This window comes from Laetiporus sulphureus (assembly GCF_001632365.1).
Source record: "Laetiporus sulphureus 93-53 unplaced genomic scaffold LAESUscaffold_37, whole genome shotgun sequence".
Lineage (NCBI taxonomy): Eukaryota > Fungi > Basidiomycota > Agaricomycetes > Polyporales > Laetiporaceae > Laetiporus > Laetiporus sulphureus.
The window spans coordinates 353,878-368,554 of NW_024468546.1; the positions used below are offsets into that span (position 1 = coordinate 353,878).

Sequence of the window (14,677 nt, forward strand, 5' to 3'; positions counted from 1 at the left end):
GACTTGTGTAGCTCTCCTTCCCCTGAGTCTCACTTGAATCTCATGAAGCTGTAAGATACAGAATCTGCAGCTTGCTCATCAAGACCTTCTTGTTCTGATCCTAAATGAACAACAAAGAATATTCTATGATGACATTGAATGCATCTGTGGCTTTTTCTTCAAGATGTCACCCCTTGTGATGATGGCATCGACAAACATCAGCTTGATACACACTCAATGTAGCCTCTTTATTATCACAACATCCTTATGTGAGAGTAGCGGGCGAGCTCGCAAATGAATCCGTATGTTTTTGACTCTGACGTAGCGTGACATATGGACGTGACGTATCGTAACAAAACGTGAGATAGTCACGGGTCTTGTCGCACTTTGCATACTGGAGGCCCGAAAGTTTGCATATTTCAGGCTCATTTTAGAAGATTTTTGCGACACTCCTATATAGGAGTTGCCCGGGTCCTCTCCGCCAGCGAGGAGCTCGGCCTGCAACTGTATACATGGGAGCAGGAGTGCTAACTACCTCGTGCATGGCACCATTTTCGGCGATGCGCCAACCAGAAAGAAGCTCTAACTTGTCCGCGGAGAGTGTCAACTTCGCGACCGGATACATATCCAACTGTAGCGTTTCCCCAAGTTCTGACACCGGCAGTGCCTTTCCTGTTGTGAGTGATTTTACTGATGTATGTTCGATTGGCAGGACAACGGCACTAGTAGCCTCCGTCACAGGTATATCACTTACGACATCTTTTCTCATAGCAGGGCATCTCAACGTGTCCGACCCACACCACAAGAAGGCTACTCAGCACATGTACATATCATGGTTATGATGAATGAAACGAGCTACTGTTCCAAGAGCATCAGGCCTCAGGCCTCAGCTGAGGGAGATTGGGTGGTCCTCCGGGCGACGGTCCTCAACGTTCTCAAAGTTCAACCTTTACGATGGCAATCTCCGCCGAGTTTGGAATAGAACTGAGAGCATCTGTCAACTCACTCTTAGACTCTGTGCTTCGCTGCCAAATCTGCCGAGATACCAATGGAATGGCTCCCGCGCCCTTGTGGTGCCATTACCTGAGCCATGCGGCTGAAGTCCGGTTAAGGCTCGAGAGCGCCGTACTTCCACATATGTATAGGAAGATTCAGGTCCTCAAGAAGCGCTCTCCTGCTCTCTCGCTTCCCCGACTGCAGATTGTAGCAATATTGTCGACCATGATATCGTACACCGCGATTGACGACATCCCCAAGGTACGCATGGATGCCATGTCTGGGCTCCTTTGTCGCTTTATTGACCTGTGCTTCTCAGATTCATCAGGGTTTGAAGGCCGCCTTCGCGACTGGCAAATCCAAGCCAATAGCCTTTCGCAAGAAGCAGCTGTTGCGGCTCTTGCATCTCGTTGACGATAACATATCGCGCTTCCGTGAGGCTCTCCTCTCGGACCTGGGCAGGCCGCACGCCGAGTCTAACAAGTGAATACATGTGATCCGTTTTTCTTTTGCTCTCGATTCACATCTGGCCTCTCAGCATGGAGATATATCCTACCATGGCCGAGATCAAGGAAGCATACGACAGCGTCGAGAAGTGGGCTGCCACCGAGAAGGCTCCCTTCAATGCGAACTGGTTTGCCATGTCGCCCGCGACTAGGAAGGAACCAAAGGGCGTGGTCCTCATTATCAGCCCCTACAACTTTCCTATGTCGTTACTTATACCTCCACTCGTGAGTTATGCCTGAATGGCCGGCACGCACCGTTGACCTAGAGTATCTAGGCTGCCGCCATAGCGGCTGGCAACGCTGTCATGGTCAAGCCTTCCGAGCTATCACCTGCCAACGCGGCTCTGTTGGCGGAGCTCTTACCAAAGTATCTCGATCCCGACTTATACCATATCGTAAATGGCGGTGTTCCCGAAGCCACAAAGGCAGGCATCTTGATTTGCTTGCTATATGCCAGCCCTGACGAAGAGCCAGATTCTCGAACTTCCTTTCGATCATAGTGAGCCACAGCAGTCCTTTGAGCCTTTGTATGTAGTCACATTAGGAATGATGACGATGCATAGTTCTGTATACCGGTACGTTATGCCTTTTGATTTCTGGAGTTTCCGTTGACAATCGCGCCTTAGGAAATGGCAACGTTGCAAAGGTGGTCTGTGCCGCCGCAGCGAAACACCTGACTCCGGTGACTCTTGAGGTGAGGTTGTATGTTATTTGCCGAAGGCGTCCATAACCAATACGTGCACCTTTGCAGCTTGGAGGTACGTCCGCTCTCCTGCACACGAGGAACGATAGTCTAAAATATGCTAATGCGTGTTGCTTAAAGGCAAGAACCCATGTGTTATCGACCCGAAGTGCAATCTTAAAGGCGCAGCGAAGCGGTTAATGTGGGGAAAGCTCACTAATGGTGGACAGGTATGTTAAGGTGCCATTTCTTATAGCTTTTGTAAACGGAATATCGTGACAGATATGCATGGCTCCGGACTACGTCCTGGTACCAGAATGGTTTCAGGACCAGTTTGTGAGTGCACTCGAGGAAGCGTGCGTCCCAATAAGCTAAGCAATGTGTGTTTGTGTGTGCTGACTGATGCTCGGTTTTCACAGATACCGTGAAATGCACCCCGAAGACCCGAAAACTTCAGGACAGATGGCACGCATGGTCAACCAGCGCCATGCTGAACGCGTCAAGCGACTCATCGACAACACGAAGGGCACGATCGTTTTTGGAGGGGAGGTTGACCTCGTGACCAAGTACGCTGCCCCAACTGTGATCAAGGATGTGCAACGGGACGATTCTCTCATGAGCGAGTGTGTGACGATTTTATTCAGCATTCTACCAGTTGGAAGGCTGCTGATTGCCATTCACATATCTAGAGAAATATTTGGTCCATTTTTGCCTATCATTCCTGTGAAGGACGTAGATGAGGCGATCAAGTTCATCAATGCCAGGTGAAATGGTCGGCGTACATCTCAAGTCCCCGTTCCTTACGTTCTTTCAGGCCCCAAGCACTCAACCTTTATGTGTTTACGAATGACCCAGCCTTCAAAGCGAAAGGTTTGCGTGTCCTGCGTGCATGCGATGTGGTCTTCATTGCTTGATACTATGAAACGTCCAGTGTTTGACAACACCCAGAGCGGATGCGCCATTGCGAATGAAACAATTTTGCATTTCTCCGGTACGTAAAGCATTTCACATCGCATGACGGTCTTTAACAACTGTTGTAGCTCACGGATTACCATTCGGCGGCGTTGGCGCAAGCGGCTGTGAGTACCGATAACGATGATATGTCCGTTTCACGAAACTTTGGGTCCGCTGAGCATTATTTGCATATAGACGGATACACTACAGGCAAGTGCGCGTTCGACACATTCACACATCTTCGCGCCACGATGGACAGTCCGTATTGGTAAGTATCATCCCTCTGTTTATCCGCTTTCCGGAGGGTATGCATTCGTGCTCACGATGTCTGTATCTCAGGCTTGATACGGTGCTTCTTAAAGCTCGCTATCCACCCTATACTGTGAGTATCATTCACGTGCACTGCGAATCCTCGAGGCGGACGCTCTAAAATGCAAAACAGGAGAATCGTATGAAAACGATGAAATCGATCATGAAACCGACCGTGCCTCGGGAGGATGAAGGTGGGCTCGGCAAAGGGGTCATCTATGGCTGCGTGCTTGCATTAGTCGCTCTCGCATCTGCAATGCTGGTACAGTCACGCTAATGAGGCTGCACCATCGCGAGGTATCGTATGACCAGCACAAGTCTGATCGGCTCTGGTTGGATACCAGTACGGGCTGTAGTTTTTCTATATATTGGGCATTATCGTATGGGTGATTAGCTGGATGGTCGGGCGCTGGCGAGCACGTTTTTGCAAGTATGTGATCATTGCTTTTGGTTTTAGCATTATTGCCCTAACCGTGTCATCGAGCGTCATCGGCATTGTTGAGGTAAACATCCGCTGGGGGAGGAGCGCTGCATGGGTTCTTGATCGCTAGGCAGGCTTCGCTATGATCATCGTTCAAGGACTGTCATCGTTCTAGTGAGCACTATCCCTTATTTGTCCCATTCAAAGCTTGAAATCTACTCCATCTGTTGGCAATGCAATGCGCAGAATGATCCGCCGGCACATGAAATGCCAAGCTAAGAATCATGAGATGATACCGAGACCGCTACGCCTGGGCATATGCTCGCCTTCCAGAACGCCTGAAATGTGTCACTATTGAGTCATGATCATCAATAATATGATGAATCCGGTCGGAGGAAGACCGTACGAGAAGATTTCTGTAGTCTTCGCGTGATGAACGCTGATATTTGTACGTTCTTTTCATGTCTCCATCTATCACATTGAGCCGCTATCTGTGATTTTTCAATCGCTCGCTCGTTCAAACTGTTGTCCGCATGCATGATCGATTGTGTCTGTCACTTAGAGTGATACATTGCACCGAAAATAACAAGCATGCCCAAAAAGAGCCTGAGAATTACGGCACAGGTAAAGTCATCCGTCAGCACAATTCTCCGGAGCTGACTCGCACAGTGAAAGCGGTGCATATCGTAGAGTATACCGCTATTACATGGGCGTAGCTCATCGGACGCGCCGTTGATATCTCTTGACAGGTTAGGAACACAATTTCAACTAGCTGGATTACTTCTCATTTGATCTGGACTACCGTTGTCAGGAAGTACTGCGCAGAATATGGACCCGCGTGATCTTCGTGCAATATCGCTCCATTGTCAAGGGTATGAGGATCCCTGATAAGAATACCGTACGCTCCTCATAGCAACGAAGGGCCGTTGAGTTGACAACACCATTACCGGGGCCTGATGCTCGATACGGTGACAGAATCCGATGCCACGCTAGAAACGGCTTTTCCAGTAATCGCCGAGTCGAAGATTCGGTTGATCGTGATATATGGGCTGCTCTCAATCAAGTACAGTTCGTGCTCCGACTCGTAGGCACACGATTAGGCTAACGAACAATACTGATTCAACCATTCAAATTCAGTCAGCATTGACCGGAAAATGTTCATTTGTTTATGCGACATGCCATACATGAGAATTGCACCACTCTGCGGTTTGACTGCCATCTTCAGCAGTGATAGAGTTTGGGCTCTTCTGCCGTTCGGCTGTGCTCTTCGGGCGGCTTTGAGGTTTGACATGCGACTTTCTCCCGTTCGCTTTGGCATGCTGACTGATCATCGCTATCCGAACTAGTACTTATTGTGCAGGGTTTTGAAGCTGAAAAGTGCGGCGACTCTGCGTGCTCGTCAAGCTTGCGTACAATGACCGGAGTGAACCTTAACCTGGGGCCCACTATCGGCTACTACTTCGTTGGAATTATCATTTCGGTCGCGTGAGTCTCCCGCGTAGAGGGCGTCGGAGTGCCCATTTGGCTGATAATCGTTCGCCTACGCACCAGACTATATGGCTGCACTTGCGCGCAAGTCCTCTGGTACTATAGGCAGTATCCGTTTGACGTTCGTCGTATGAAAGTGATGGTAAGCAGTCTATCATTTGTACGTGAAGCTGGCCTCAAAACGACGGTCAGGTCGCTATCCTCTGGTGTGTGCACTGTGTAACGTGGAGCATCTTGTGAATGATGTCTAATCAGTCTTGGTATAGGGCTCTCGACACCGCAAGTGTCGTGACGAGTCTACAGGTACTAAGCTGTATGTGTCATTGCCAAGATGAACTTGCTTATGTTAGTGCTCTAGTTCATCTGGGTGTATCTGGTAAACAACCATGCATATCCAAGCGCTCTGTTGGCTCTCCCAAGGTAAGATTGCATTGTTGGAATCTGTATTATAACGTTCTGATGGGCAAATAATCACTGACAGCGTCTACCTGGTTCTATATCTCACCTTATCTGAAGATTCGCCATTGGCTGACATATCGGAACATTTTCAAGGTTCATTATGTGTTATCAGTATGCGTCGAAATCCTCTTCCTCAGACTTTGGAATTAATAGACAATGATCAGGGCGTCACCACAATCGTTGTGCAATGGTGTGTGTTATGCGACCTCCGCCAGATGCTTAGCTCACACATACATGCGGTTTGATCAAGCTACTATATAAACAAAGTGTTCCAGCGTTCGTGGCTTTTGATCAGGTCATGCCGCTGCTAGCTAAACCTGATTGCTTCCAGTGCTCAAAAGGAAGTGGTACCGATGGCCAATCACCGTCATCATGGTAAGCACGTATTCATGCATGACACTGCTTTTATTCGTCAGTTAATCTTTAGATAAGCTTGCCACGGCATGGATGTCTTTCGGTACGTCTTTACACGAATGTTCATGATTGAATCGGCTAAATTCTGTCCATCAGGAGGGACGGTCGGTAAGAACTTTAATAAATAGGCTTGGATTTCTTTCAGTGATTAATCGCAAACATGAATAAGCGAGCGTTGGTCTGGCGTGAGTGTATAACATTTCGGATATGCGATGTCCAACGCAATTAACCATGAAATAGAGTACCTATCCTCAGCAATGTGAATGCAGTGTTTACCGTTTCAGGCAAAGTAAGCTTACATTGTCTTCCGCAACTGGGCCTCTCAAATTATCGCTCGCAGGTTGGCGGTACATTGCAGACAGTCGGGGCATGCATAACAGATATTATGATCACAGTCGTGCTTTGTACGGTCTTGACTGCTCAAAACACGGGTTTCAGGCAGTAAGTCTAACTCGATCTGGGCAGGCGTCTCGGAAATTTTGACATGCTTTCCATAGCACCAAGAATTTGATCTCGAAACTGACTTTCTACCTGTTGAACCGCGGAATATTGACTGCGTCAGTATTTTCTTGATATTGTCATAATGTATCTCAAAGTATCTTTAGAGCCTGCCAATTCTTCTTTTTTGTCTTGGTACGCCAATGAATCTTCTCTCACTTATTCCTGAGGCTGATACTCGTCCGAACATTCTAGTGGCACATATTTGACAAGAAGAACGAATATGTATGGACGCTATTTTCCTTTCCAGGTAGTCAAGGTGGGATGGCTGGTTGTGAAAACGGAATGGTATTTCACTCATAGCGTGATGGTTTCAATCTATAGTCTACGTGAACTCCATGCTAGCGATGTAAGTGGGATTTGATGCATTGACAATCAAGCTTGGCCGCCTTACCATCCATCTGTGTCGCCATTTCTAGCCTGAATGCGCGTCTATTTTTTGACCCGCCCAAGAATCAAGCCTCAATTCAGGAGATTCCGATGCATTACATGAGCGGCTTAGCAGGGGCAGCGTCTTCAAGGTGAGCAACCCCAGAACTTATATCATATCAAATCTCTGAACTGACCACGTTGAAATCACGCAGCCGACCCACCATCAGCATCGGTAGGAGTTCCCCTTCGTTATAAGCAGGAGTCACTCGCGAAAGCACAGTGAGGAAATAGCAATTATGGGGTCAGCTATCACCTTGTCGGTTTGATGTATTTCGAGTGTCCCACAGGAGAACGGCGAGAGGGTTCCGACTTCTGAAGCGACACGATATTATAGGCGATCACCTTCATGTACTAGGTGTGATATTCCTCCTAATTTTCCAACGTGACGCATGGACGACAGCCCGTTATGCTGAACGTGAATGTTTACATGTGTTGAATCAATGGAGACTTTTCTAACGACGAAGTTCGCCGAACATAATGAACCGCCGTTTGCAATCGATCTCACCCGGCCACCGCCCAGCACAATGTGAGATCCATAACATGTTCGCATCTCGCCCTTCACCCCCCTTCTTTCCACCTGCTAACTACAGTCTACGACCCCGTTACTACATCTGATTCTTCTCAGCGAAATGCATAAGAATCGCCTAATTGCGCATCACGCAGTCTCCCTGCTCGGTTCGCTTCAGCAGCAGTAGCTGAAAGGCGCAGAAAGGCTCCTGCCATCAGCGTCGCATATTTTGTGAGTCGACAATATCGTACAGATCCACGGTGATAGTGGTCGATTCATTCCCTAATGAAGACAGGACACCTGTCGCTGGTACGATAGTATGGAAATTTCGGAACATAGTACGTTATTGTGATCTCCTTCCTAGACCTTCCGCCCAACCCTCCACGGAGGCAGCCGATCAAAGATCACCTCCTTCATCGTGAGAGTGTGAGCAACTCACCCGTCTCATCCTATTCGTCCTCGTTGACTTTATATTCCACTTTAGCGAGGAGCGCTTAACTAGTAACCTCGCTCCCAATACAATGCCATCGCATCGTCGATCCCCGGCACACCGCGCATCGCGTCAACGCCCAAAGGTGAGTAGCCGGACAGCTTCACCGATGCACACCACACTCCAAGTATGTCGCGCAATCGAGACTTGGAGCCCCGGACTTTGAAGTAGGCTCGCAAGAAAGATTGTCCAAGAAGCGGCAAAGGCGGAATAGCAAGCCCAGCACACTGCTCGAATGAGCTGGGATCCGCGTCGTCGAATGTCCCGGCAGCTGCGGAGTAGTTCTGTATGAGGATCTTCACTCGGGACTTCCGGTGGCGTAGATCGCCAACTATTTCATGCGTAATGAATAGGATGATTTTTTATAGAGAGACTTTGACGTACCGACTCGATGAGCCGGACACCCAAGCTCTTCCCAATGGATGTTCGGATCAGAAGAAGTGACCATTGGAAGAAGAACAGGCGGGCTGTCCTCGTAGCCAGCAGCCAACAAGGCTTCATAGGCAGCTTCGAGTTGGTCATCAGGGACAAGTAAATGCATGTGCTGCGTTTATTTCGTGTTGGACCGCTGGAATGGTATTACAAGACGTACTACGACTCACATTATCGCAAATCGGAACGCCGTAGTACTGCATCGCCCATTCTCCCCATAGGATGATCGGACCAATGCCAGGTGACTGAGCGAGCACGCTGGTTAACTTTGCGGAGACGTCCTCGCGAAGCTCGTCGTAGAAAATGTCTCCAACGGTTTGGGTAGGCGTTAATAGTTTCGTCGAATGACCCATTGTGCGAATGAAATGCGTTCAGCTTTAGGTCTGAATGCGCACTACGCAGTGTTGTATTGGAAGTAGTGTCACTTCCGAGTCAGTGAGCTTGCCATGGTGGCGCCGAGCCAAACCCTACTTTAGGTTCTGAAACATGCCGTCAATGTCCTAGTACAATTTTCTCTTCTTCCGAAGGTGATGATTAGTACACGACGCGGCTAAATCACCATTTGCTGCGATCGCCATCAATTTAGCCAGCCGCCATGGCATGAGGCCTGAGGCCTGAGGCCTCTTGAGCTTGAAGCTTGAGGCCTTGAAAGCTCAGCTCGCCAATTGGTTTTGGGCATTTCTCCGCACTGGTACAGCACCAGTCCTAGTGTGCTAGCATACCGCCGCATGCGTCGGCGGTAGACGGCCACCGAGCTCTTTCGCCGCGTGCATGGTGCGGTATAGCCTAATCGTTAGTAGCCTGACACGATGCACAAAATTCCGCGGCAGGTAATCGCCTGGGTGACTTGAAGCCGTTTTTGCTCTAGTAAGGTCGAATTCTCGTCTACTATTCCTACTGTTTTCAGCTCTCACGCACGCACCAATCTAGCTCCGTCTATCCCTCGAAACATTTTCTCTTCCAAATAGTAAGTCGAATTCCCCGCTTTCATGCATGTCAGCTGTTTCATGCATGTCAGCTGTGTTTGTCTTTATTCTATGTAGTTTCACCCCCTGATCTTTTATTGAGCTCGAATAGCCGATCAGAAATCGGAAAACGCCGCAAGAGCGGCGGGAATGTCTCGAGACCATTGACTAATATAACGACGTTGACAGTGAGCAGTCTCTGTCCATCAGCACATGATTGTCGTCGGCCATGAGGTTCACGTCGAAAACGTTTATGACAATGCAAAGTTGAACAGAGTCTGCCTCCACTATACCAGTAGGTGCTCTGTTCGTAACGTATTCCTCCCAATGGAAACCTCAGCTCTTTGTGCAGGTCTTCGTCGATTACCTTCGCCTGCAAGGTTCGGCAAAGAGAAGTCAAATGATCTCTACAGATTCAATGACAAGACTTCGCAGCATGTCAATGCATGTCACTGTGCCGTTCTCCGACAGCATTGAATGGGATTCTGATTCCATTCTCTGCACATACATGTTTCCAGCGGGCCTCGTGCAATTCATCAAACAGAGACACGTTGTCTCAATGAATGTTGGCACTTCGCGAGCCGCTCTCTGCCGATCAATGCATGCTGATCCATCAACGCCTTTCGGACCCTGAAAAATCAGCTGACAACGGAGAGGTTCAAGGCCTCTCCTATACGAGGTGTTGGGCTTGCTTCCATTCCTTTTCTTGTATTTCTCAATGACAGATTCATGGAAGATTTACAGCGTGCACTCGGGGCAGTACTGCAGCTCCAGGTTTGAGCTATTGTCCGTCTAGGAGTTGACAGTGCTTGACACCACCAGGTCTTGGAAGCGTCGCATCTTTCCATCGTGATGTGAATGTCAGGGATATCAAGTATGGATGGAAGTGTCGGGCTTCGAAGTTCAACATTGCTGGCATCCCGGGCCCATGTACTTTTGTACGCCCTTACATGCTTATAAGCCTCTGATGCGTAAATATGACTCTGCACGTCAGCCGGCAGCCTCAACTTTCGAGTCAGCTTATCTGCGACGATCAAGCTGCTTTCTTCTCGTCCACTCATCAATAGTCTTCGGTCAGTGTGTCTCTCTCACCCTCTTCACCCAATGATGTTGACCACCATTTCACTTAGACCATGTCCGATAATCCCGCACTCGAAGCTTGTGCGATCCTCACGCCCGTGTTAGACAGCCTTGGAGTCAGATATGCTCTGATGGGCGGCGCTGCCTGCGCTGCTTTGGGTTCTGGACGCGCCACAAGAGACATCGATCTATGCATCGTCGCCAACTCTCAGTATGATGCCGACACACTGTCTAGACGCCTGAGGAGTCTTCCCCAGTTCACCGAGGTCGACGAGGACAACGTCGGTGTCCTCACTCCCGCCATCCAGCTTTCCGATAACACTGTCGTCCCCATCGAGATCTTCGACTCAAGCGCATGGCCGGAGCGACCACAGTACCAATACGTCGAAAGCGAGTCCGTCCAACGTGTGCTTTCCAATGGCACCACCGTCTCTTTGTTCTCCGCGCCCTGGCAGCTTCGCGAGAAGATCGCAGCCGCCCAGCAGCGAGGACAACCCGGAAGCCTCAAAGGAACGACGGATATTTCAGATATCAGATTCCTCTGCTCGATCATCCCATCAGATCAGCGTCAGCAGGGCCTGCTTGAATTAGCTGACCCGGAATACATCCGCGCGTTCGAGGGCTTCCTGCAGCGTCCTGACGTAGACGATGGTCTTCGCCAAGAACTCTCTCAGATCATCTCTGTCGCAAACATCGAGTTGCTTCCAGGACCAAGTGGGACGGGCCAAGGCGGGAGTGGTGGAAGCTCTGATGGTGGAGGGGGATATACTCACGACGAGCTTTGATCATGTTCCGCCCATTCATTCATTCCTTACGGAAGCGATGAATCAGCGGTGCGAGGCGACGATAGCGAGGGCGAGGCTGAAGGGAGACCGAACGGTAAGGTTGCTGCATGCTTTTGTTTCTTGTTGGTTTTATTCTTCTTTTTTTGCCATACGATGATGTACTATACCTCCGACCCCAGCACTGTTCGAGTCGAGTGGAACGGCGCGGGAACGAATGACATACATATTGCAGGTCCTATGTGGACGATCACGCGTCGGAGAGCGGCAGACTGCGCTCATAAAATGCCATCTCCAGCGAGGCCCGAGCCAGTGCCATCCGAACCAGACATTAATAAAAAATATGGGGAAGACGTGAATACGTCGTCCGTTTCCCAGTGTACTTTTAACGATATACCTTGTAAGACCGTATATGAGCAGCTCTAGCACGCTGTTTCCATTCATTCACCTGATGCCTCAGCGACGGCTGTCCTGAACGAGCCGTAGACATAATGATGCGCACCTATTGACACTTTTCCAGAGACGAGTCGGTAGGGACCTGACAGGTCCGCCCTTGTCGATGCTTCTGCGGCTCAGATAAAACTTTCAGCACATTTCTCAACAAATGTCATCCCTCGGCGTTTCGACTGCTTATGTCCGCTGCTGTGCTCTCGCCTGCATCCTCGCTGCTCTCTGCATAGCGGCCGCGGCTCATTCAATGCGCCTCCGTCTACGCCGCTGTCGGAAAGTGCGAACAACAGCGGGCGTAATCCAGTCTCACGCCTGCCGACGAGAAGGAGCGCTGGGAAGCCGTGTACAGCGCAATACACGCACCCTCTCTTAAATTCTTGCGGGTGGGCTACTGTCTGGAGCATTGCTCGTGTGTCGATGAGACATGATGCTCCTGGAGACGCGGGGCTTTCCCTTGACAACTTGCTCAATATTCTACAAGACTACACTCGTTATCCCTCCCCTATCACGTAGGCGGAGCAAACATGGCTATTGACATTTCAGAGCACGTTGCTTACCTGCCAGAGTATCCCTGAGAGGCCCGGCGAAAAGAGCCGAAACGCATGCCATCTCAAGAAGACCGAGGTTTGTAAGACGGGGAGAAATGTTCGATCCTCAGAAGATTACGCACCACGCGCATGTCCAGCTGCTCTTCTCGGCAGCGTCCTCTGCCTCGCTGACCCATAGTGCGAGTCGCGCTCTCCGTCCAAAGTCGTGTCTGCTTTCTCGCTCGCAACGCCCGTCGCATACGTCCTCTGCACGGATGCAGCACAGATCCCACAAACAGGGTAGGACTTTGTTACTGTCTACTGTTCTGCTTAATTGCATGCGCCTTGGATTTCGGTTACCACGTGAACGTGAGGTGCATGGAGGATTCGTGCACCACCAGCCACGCATACTTTATGAGTCGACAACGTAGACCAGATTCACGATGATGATGGTGGTCGGCTCATTCCCTGGCAAAAACGGGACATCTATTGATGGTGCGATGGGATGAACATCTCAGAAGCTCTGGGGTCATGGTCTCTTTCCTAGACCTTCCAACTAGCTTTTGATGGAAGCAGCCGATCAGAGTCACCTTCCTTGCTGTGAGAGCGTGAGCACCTCATCCATCCCATCCTGTCCGACCTCGTTAATCTTATATTCTATTTCAGCGAGCAGCGCTTACCTAGTAACCTCGCTCCCAATACAATGCCATCGCATCGTCAATCCCCGGCACACCGCGCATCGCGTCAACGCCCAAAGGCGAGTAGCCGCATTCCTTCACCGATGCGATCCACACTCTAAGCATGTCGCACAATCTAGAGTGGGAGCCCCGGACTTGAAAGTAGGCTCGCAAGAAAGATTCTGCAAGAAGCGGCAAAGGCGGAATAGCAAGCCCAGCACACTGCTCGAATGAGCTGGGATCCGCGTCGTCGAATGTCCCGGCAGCTGCGGAGTAGTCCTGTATGAGGATCTTCACTCGGGACTTCCGGTGGCGTAGATCGCCAACTATTTCATGCGTAATGAATAGGATGATTTTTTATAGAGAGACTTTGACGTACCGACTTGATGAGCCGGACACCCAAGCTCTTCCCAATGGATGTTCGGATCAGAAGAAGTGACCATTGGAAGAAGAACAGGCGGGCTGTCCTCGTAGCCAGCAGCCAACAAGGCTTCATAGGCAGCTTCGAGTTGGTCATCAGGGACAAGTAAATGCATGTGCTGCGTTTATTTGCGTTGGACCGCTGGAATGGTACTATCAGAATACTACGACTCACATGTTCGCAAATCGGAACGCCGTAGTACAGCAACGCCCATTCTCCCCATAGGATGATCGGACCAATGCCAGACTGAGCGAGCACGCTGGTTAACTTTGCGGAGACGTTCTGGCGAAGCTCGTCGTGGAAAATGTCTCCAACGGTTTGAGTAGGCGTGAGTAATTTCGTCGAGTGGCCCATTGTGTGATACGAAAGCTTACGAAAGGCGTTAAGCTTTAGACCTCTATATGCGTGCCAGTGGGTAAGGTGTAAGAATTTGTTGATATTCTCCTGCTGCCTAATAAGGCAATTTGGTTCAAATTAAATGGGGTTGCTTATGTATGTGTCCTATGCTAAGTTCAGGATCAATTTCTACTCGACACCTTCTCTAGATACACCAAGCGTGTCCTCACAGTCACAGCGGTGAGAATAGTACTGAGTCCACATCGCAAAGATCTACTCAACTACAGTGCCTTTCACAAACGCAAGGCGAGACCGTCGGGTCCTTCAAGGCATCACGATCAGCCACACCAGGCGCACACTCGTCCATCCAGCCGCCGCTGAATCCGCAGTGTACTGTCGCGCAAGAAAGTTCAGGAGGTAGGCTCTGACGATCTGATAGGAGATGGTTGAGCTCCTGAGCGGAACGGGGCGCGGGGGCCCAGTTCAATAAATGTACGCGGCTTCGACGAGCTCAGAGACTTGGCCGAGAAATCAAAAGACGATATTACCCATATATGCCGTGACCGCTAGCGCTCAGTCATCGGCTTCGAATCATATGCAAGTCGTATGTCTCGAGGCGGCTGATGGGCATGTGGCGGGCGTTCTCGTTTCGTCATTATATCTAGGGTCGGGCTGGTTGTAGTACGTTGCTCATCACCATCAAGAGGCTAAGGAAAGTATGATGCGAGTGTTCCTGGAGGACGCCGGGTTCACAAGAGCGTTGCGTAGAATATAGCGGGCGATATTGTGTTGTGGATACGAACAATGGGATATGCCCTCCCTTGACGGCGCAGGCTCGTCTCATGCCAGCGCAGACCTTGTAATGCAACTT

The 14,677-nt window shown here is 49.9% G+C and overlaps 7 protein-coding genes across 7 annotated transcripts; 5 read left to right on the forward strand and 2 right to left on the reverse strand.

Moving 5' to 3' along the window:
• Window positions 1-1,157: 1,157 nt before the first annotated feature.
• LAESUDRAFT_728862 (aldehyde dehydrogenase) lies at window positions 1,158-4,018 on the forward strand. The gene is made up of 17 exons (XM_040909528.1): window positions 1,158-1,236; window positions 1,295-1,458; window positions 1,514-1,706; window positions 1,757-1,906; window positions 1,956-1,980; window positions 2,045-2,056; window positions 2,108-2,175; window positions 2,298-2,393; window positions 2,446-2,519; window positions 2,583-2,786; window positions 2,853-2,927; window positions 2,978-3,033; window positions 3,095-3,154; window positions 3,204-3,242; window positions 3,313-3,385; window positions 3,457-3,499; window positions 3,560-4,018. The coding sequence occupies exons 1-17, from the start codon at window positions 1,201-1,203 to the stop codon at window positions 3,701-3,703; spliced, it is 1,512 nt and encodes a 503-aa protein (XP_040761603.1). The 5' UTR covers window positions 1,158-1,200; the 3' UTR covers window positions 3,704-4,018.
• Window positions 4,019-4,586: 568 nt separating this feature from the next.
• Window positions 4,587-5,408, forward strand: LAESUDRAFT_327174 (uncharacterized protein). The gene is made up of 4 exons (XM_040902033.1): window positions 4,587-4,596; window positions 4,659-4,915; window positions 4,985-5,332; window positions 5,399-5,408. Exons 2-3 carry the CDS (start codon window positions 4,804-4,806, stop codon window positions 5,191-5,193), a joined length of 321 nt encoding a protein of 106 aa, XP_040761604.1. The 5' UTR covers window positions 4,587-4,596; window positions 4,659-4,803; the 3' UTR covers window positions 5,194-5,332; window positions 5,399-5,408.
• Window positions 5,409-6,587: 1,179 nt separating this feature from the next.
• LAESUDRAFT_728865 (uncharacterized protein) lies at window positions 6,588-7,429 on the forward strand. The gene is made up of 7 exons (XM_040909529.1): window positions 6,588-6,649; window positions 6,706-6,765; window positions 6,814-6,841; window positions 6,902-6,965; window positions 7,031-7,055; window positions 7,126-7,227; window positions 7,291-7,429. Exons 1-7 carry the CDS (start codon window positions 6,594-6,596, stop codon window positions 7,331-7,333), a joined length of 378 nt encoding a protein of 125 aa, XP_040761605.1. The 5' UTR covers window positions 6,588-6,593; the 3' UTR covers window positions 7,334-7,429.
• Window positions 7,430-8,144: 715 nt separating this feature from the next.
• On the reverse strand, window positions 8,145-8,921 carry LAESUDRAFT_761695 (uncharacterized protein; the record flags this gene model as incomplete). Its single annotated transcript, XM_040912968.1, has 3 exons — window positions 8,145-8,467; window positions 8,521-8,680; window positions 8,739-8,921. 3 exons carry the CDS (start codon window positions 8,919-8,921, stop codon window positions 8,145-8,147), a joined length of 666 nt encoding a protein of 221 aa, XP_040761606.1.
• A 1,605-nt stretch (window positions 8,922-10,526) lies between these two features.
• LAESUDRAFT_728867 (uncharacterized protein) lies at window positions 10,527-11,545 on the forward strand. Its single transcript, XM_040909530.1, has 2 exons — window positions 10,527-10,606; window positions 10,664-11,545. Exon 2 carries the CDS (start codon window positions 10,667-10,669, stop codon window positions 11,396-11,398), a length of 732 nt encoding a protein of 243 aa, XP_040761607.1. The 5' UTR covers window positions 10,527-10,606; window positions 10,664-10,666; the 3' UTR covers window positions 11,399-11,545.
• Window positions 11,546-11,606: 61 nt separating this feature from the next.
• LAESUDRAFT_728868 (uncharacterized protein) lies at window positions 11,607-12,444 on the forward strand. The gene is made up of 2 exons (XM_040909531.1): window positions 11,607-11,825; window positions 11,898-12,444. The coding sequence occupies exon 2, from the start codon at window positions 12,000-12,002 to the stop codon at window positions 12,216-12,218; it is 219 nt and encodes a 72-aa protein (XP_040761608.1). The 5' UTR covers window positions 11,607-11,825; window positions 11,898-11,999; the 3' UTR covers window positions 12,219-12,444.
• A 348-nt stretch (window positions 12,445-12,792) lies between these two features.
• Window positions 12,793-13,878, reverse strand: LAESUDRAFT_751460 (uncharacterized protein). Its single transcript, XM_040911668.1, has 4 exons — window positions 13,645-13,878; window positions 13,429-13,588; window positions 13,053-13,375; window positions 12,793-13,003 (listed from the first exon to the last, which is right to left on the reverse strand). The coding sequence occupies exons 1-3, from the start codon at window positions 13,822-13,824 to the stop codon at window positions 13,053-13,055; spliced, it is 663 nt and encodes a 220-aa protein (XP_040761609.1). The 5' UTR covers window positions 13,825-13,878; the 3' UTR covers window positions 12,793-13,003.
• Window positions 13,879-14,677: the final 799 nt, after the last annotated feature.

Coding starts and splice junctions, on each gene's coding strand:
- LAESUDRAFT_728862 (XM_040909528.1), top strand. CDS start 1,201: ATGATATCGTACACCGCGATTGACGACATCCCCAAG. Junction 1,459..1,513: donor CCGCACGCCGAGTCTAACAA/GTGAATACATGT, acceptor CTGGCCTCTCAG/CATGGAGATATATCCTACCA. Junction 3,034..3,094: donor CCCAGCCTTCAAAGCGAAAG/GTTTGCGTGTCC, acceptor TGAAACGTCCAG/TGTTTGACAACACCCAGAGC.
- LAESUDRAFT_327174 (XM_040902033.1), top strand. CDS start 4,804: ATGCTCGATACGGTGACAGAATCCGATGCCACGCTAGAAACGGCTTTT. Junction 4,916..4,984: donor GCTGCTCTCAATCAAGTACA/GTTCGTGCTCCG, acceptor ATTCAAATTCAG/TCAGCATTGACCGGAAAATG.
- LAESUDRAFT_728865 (XM_040909529.1), top strand. CDS start 6,594: ATGATCACAGTCGTGCTTTGTACGGTCTTGACTGCTCAAAACACGGGT. Junction 6,842..6,901: donor AATTCTTCTTTTTTGTCTTG/GTACGCCAATGA, acceptor CGAACATTCTAG/TGGCACATATTTGACAAGAA. Junction 6,966..7,030: donor TTCCTTTCCAGGTAGTCAAG/GTGGGATGGCTG, acceptor TTCAATCTATAG/TCTACGTGAACTCCATGCTA.
- LAESUDRAFT_728867 (XM_040909530.1), top strand. CDS start 10,667: ATGTCCGATAATCCCGCACTCGAAGCTTGTGCGATCCTCACGCCCGTG.
- LAESUDRAFT_728868 (XM_040909531.1), top strand. CDS start 12,000: ATGTCATCCCTCGGCGTTTCGACTGCTTATGTCCGCTGCTGTGCTCTC.
- LAESUDRAFT_751460 (XM_040911668.1), bottom strand. CDS start 13,824: ATGGGCCACTCGACGAAATTACTCACGCCTACTCAAACCGTTGGAGAC. Junction 13,589..13,644: donor GCGTTCCGATTTGCGAACAT/GTGAGTCGTAGT, acceptor AAATAAACGCAG/CACATGCATTTACTTGTCCC. Junction 13,376..13,428: donor GTGTCCGGCTCATCAAGTCG/GTACGTCAAAGT, acceptor CGCATGAAATAG/TTGGCGATCTACGCCACCGG.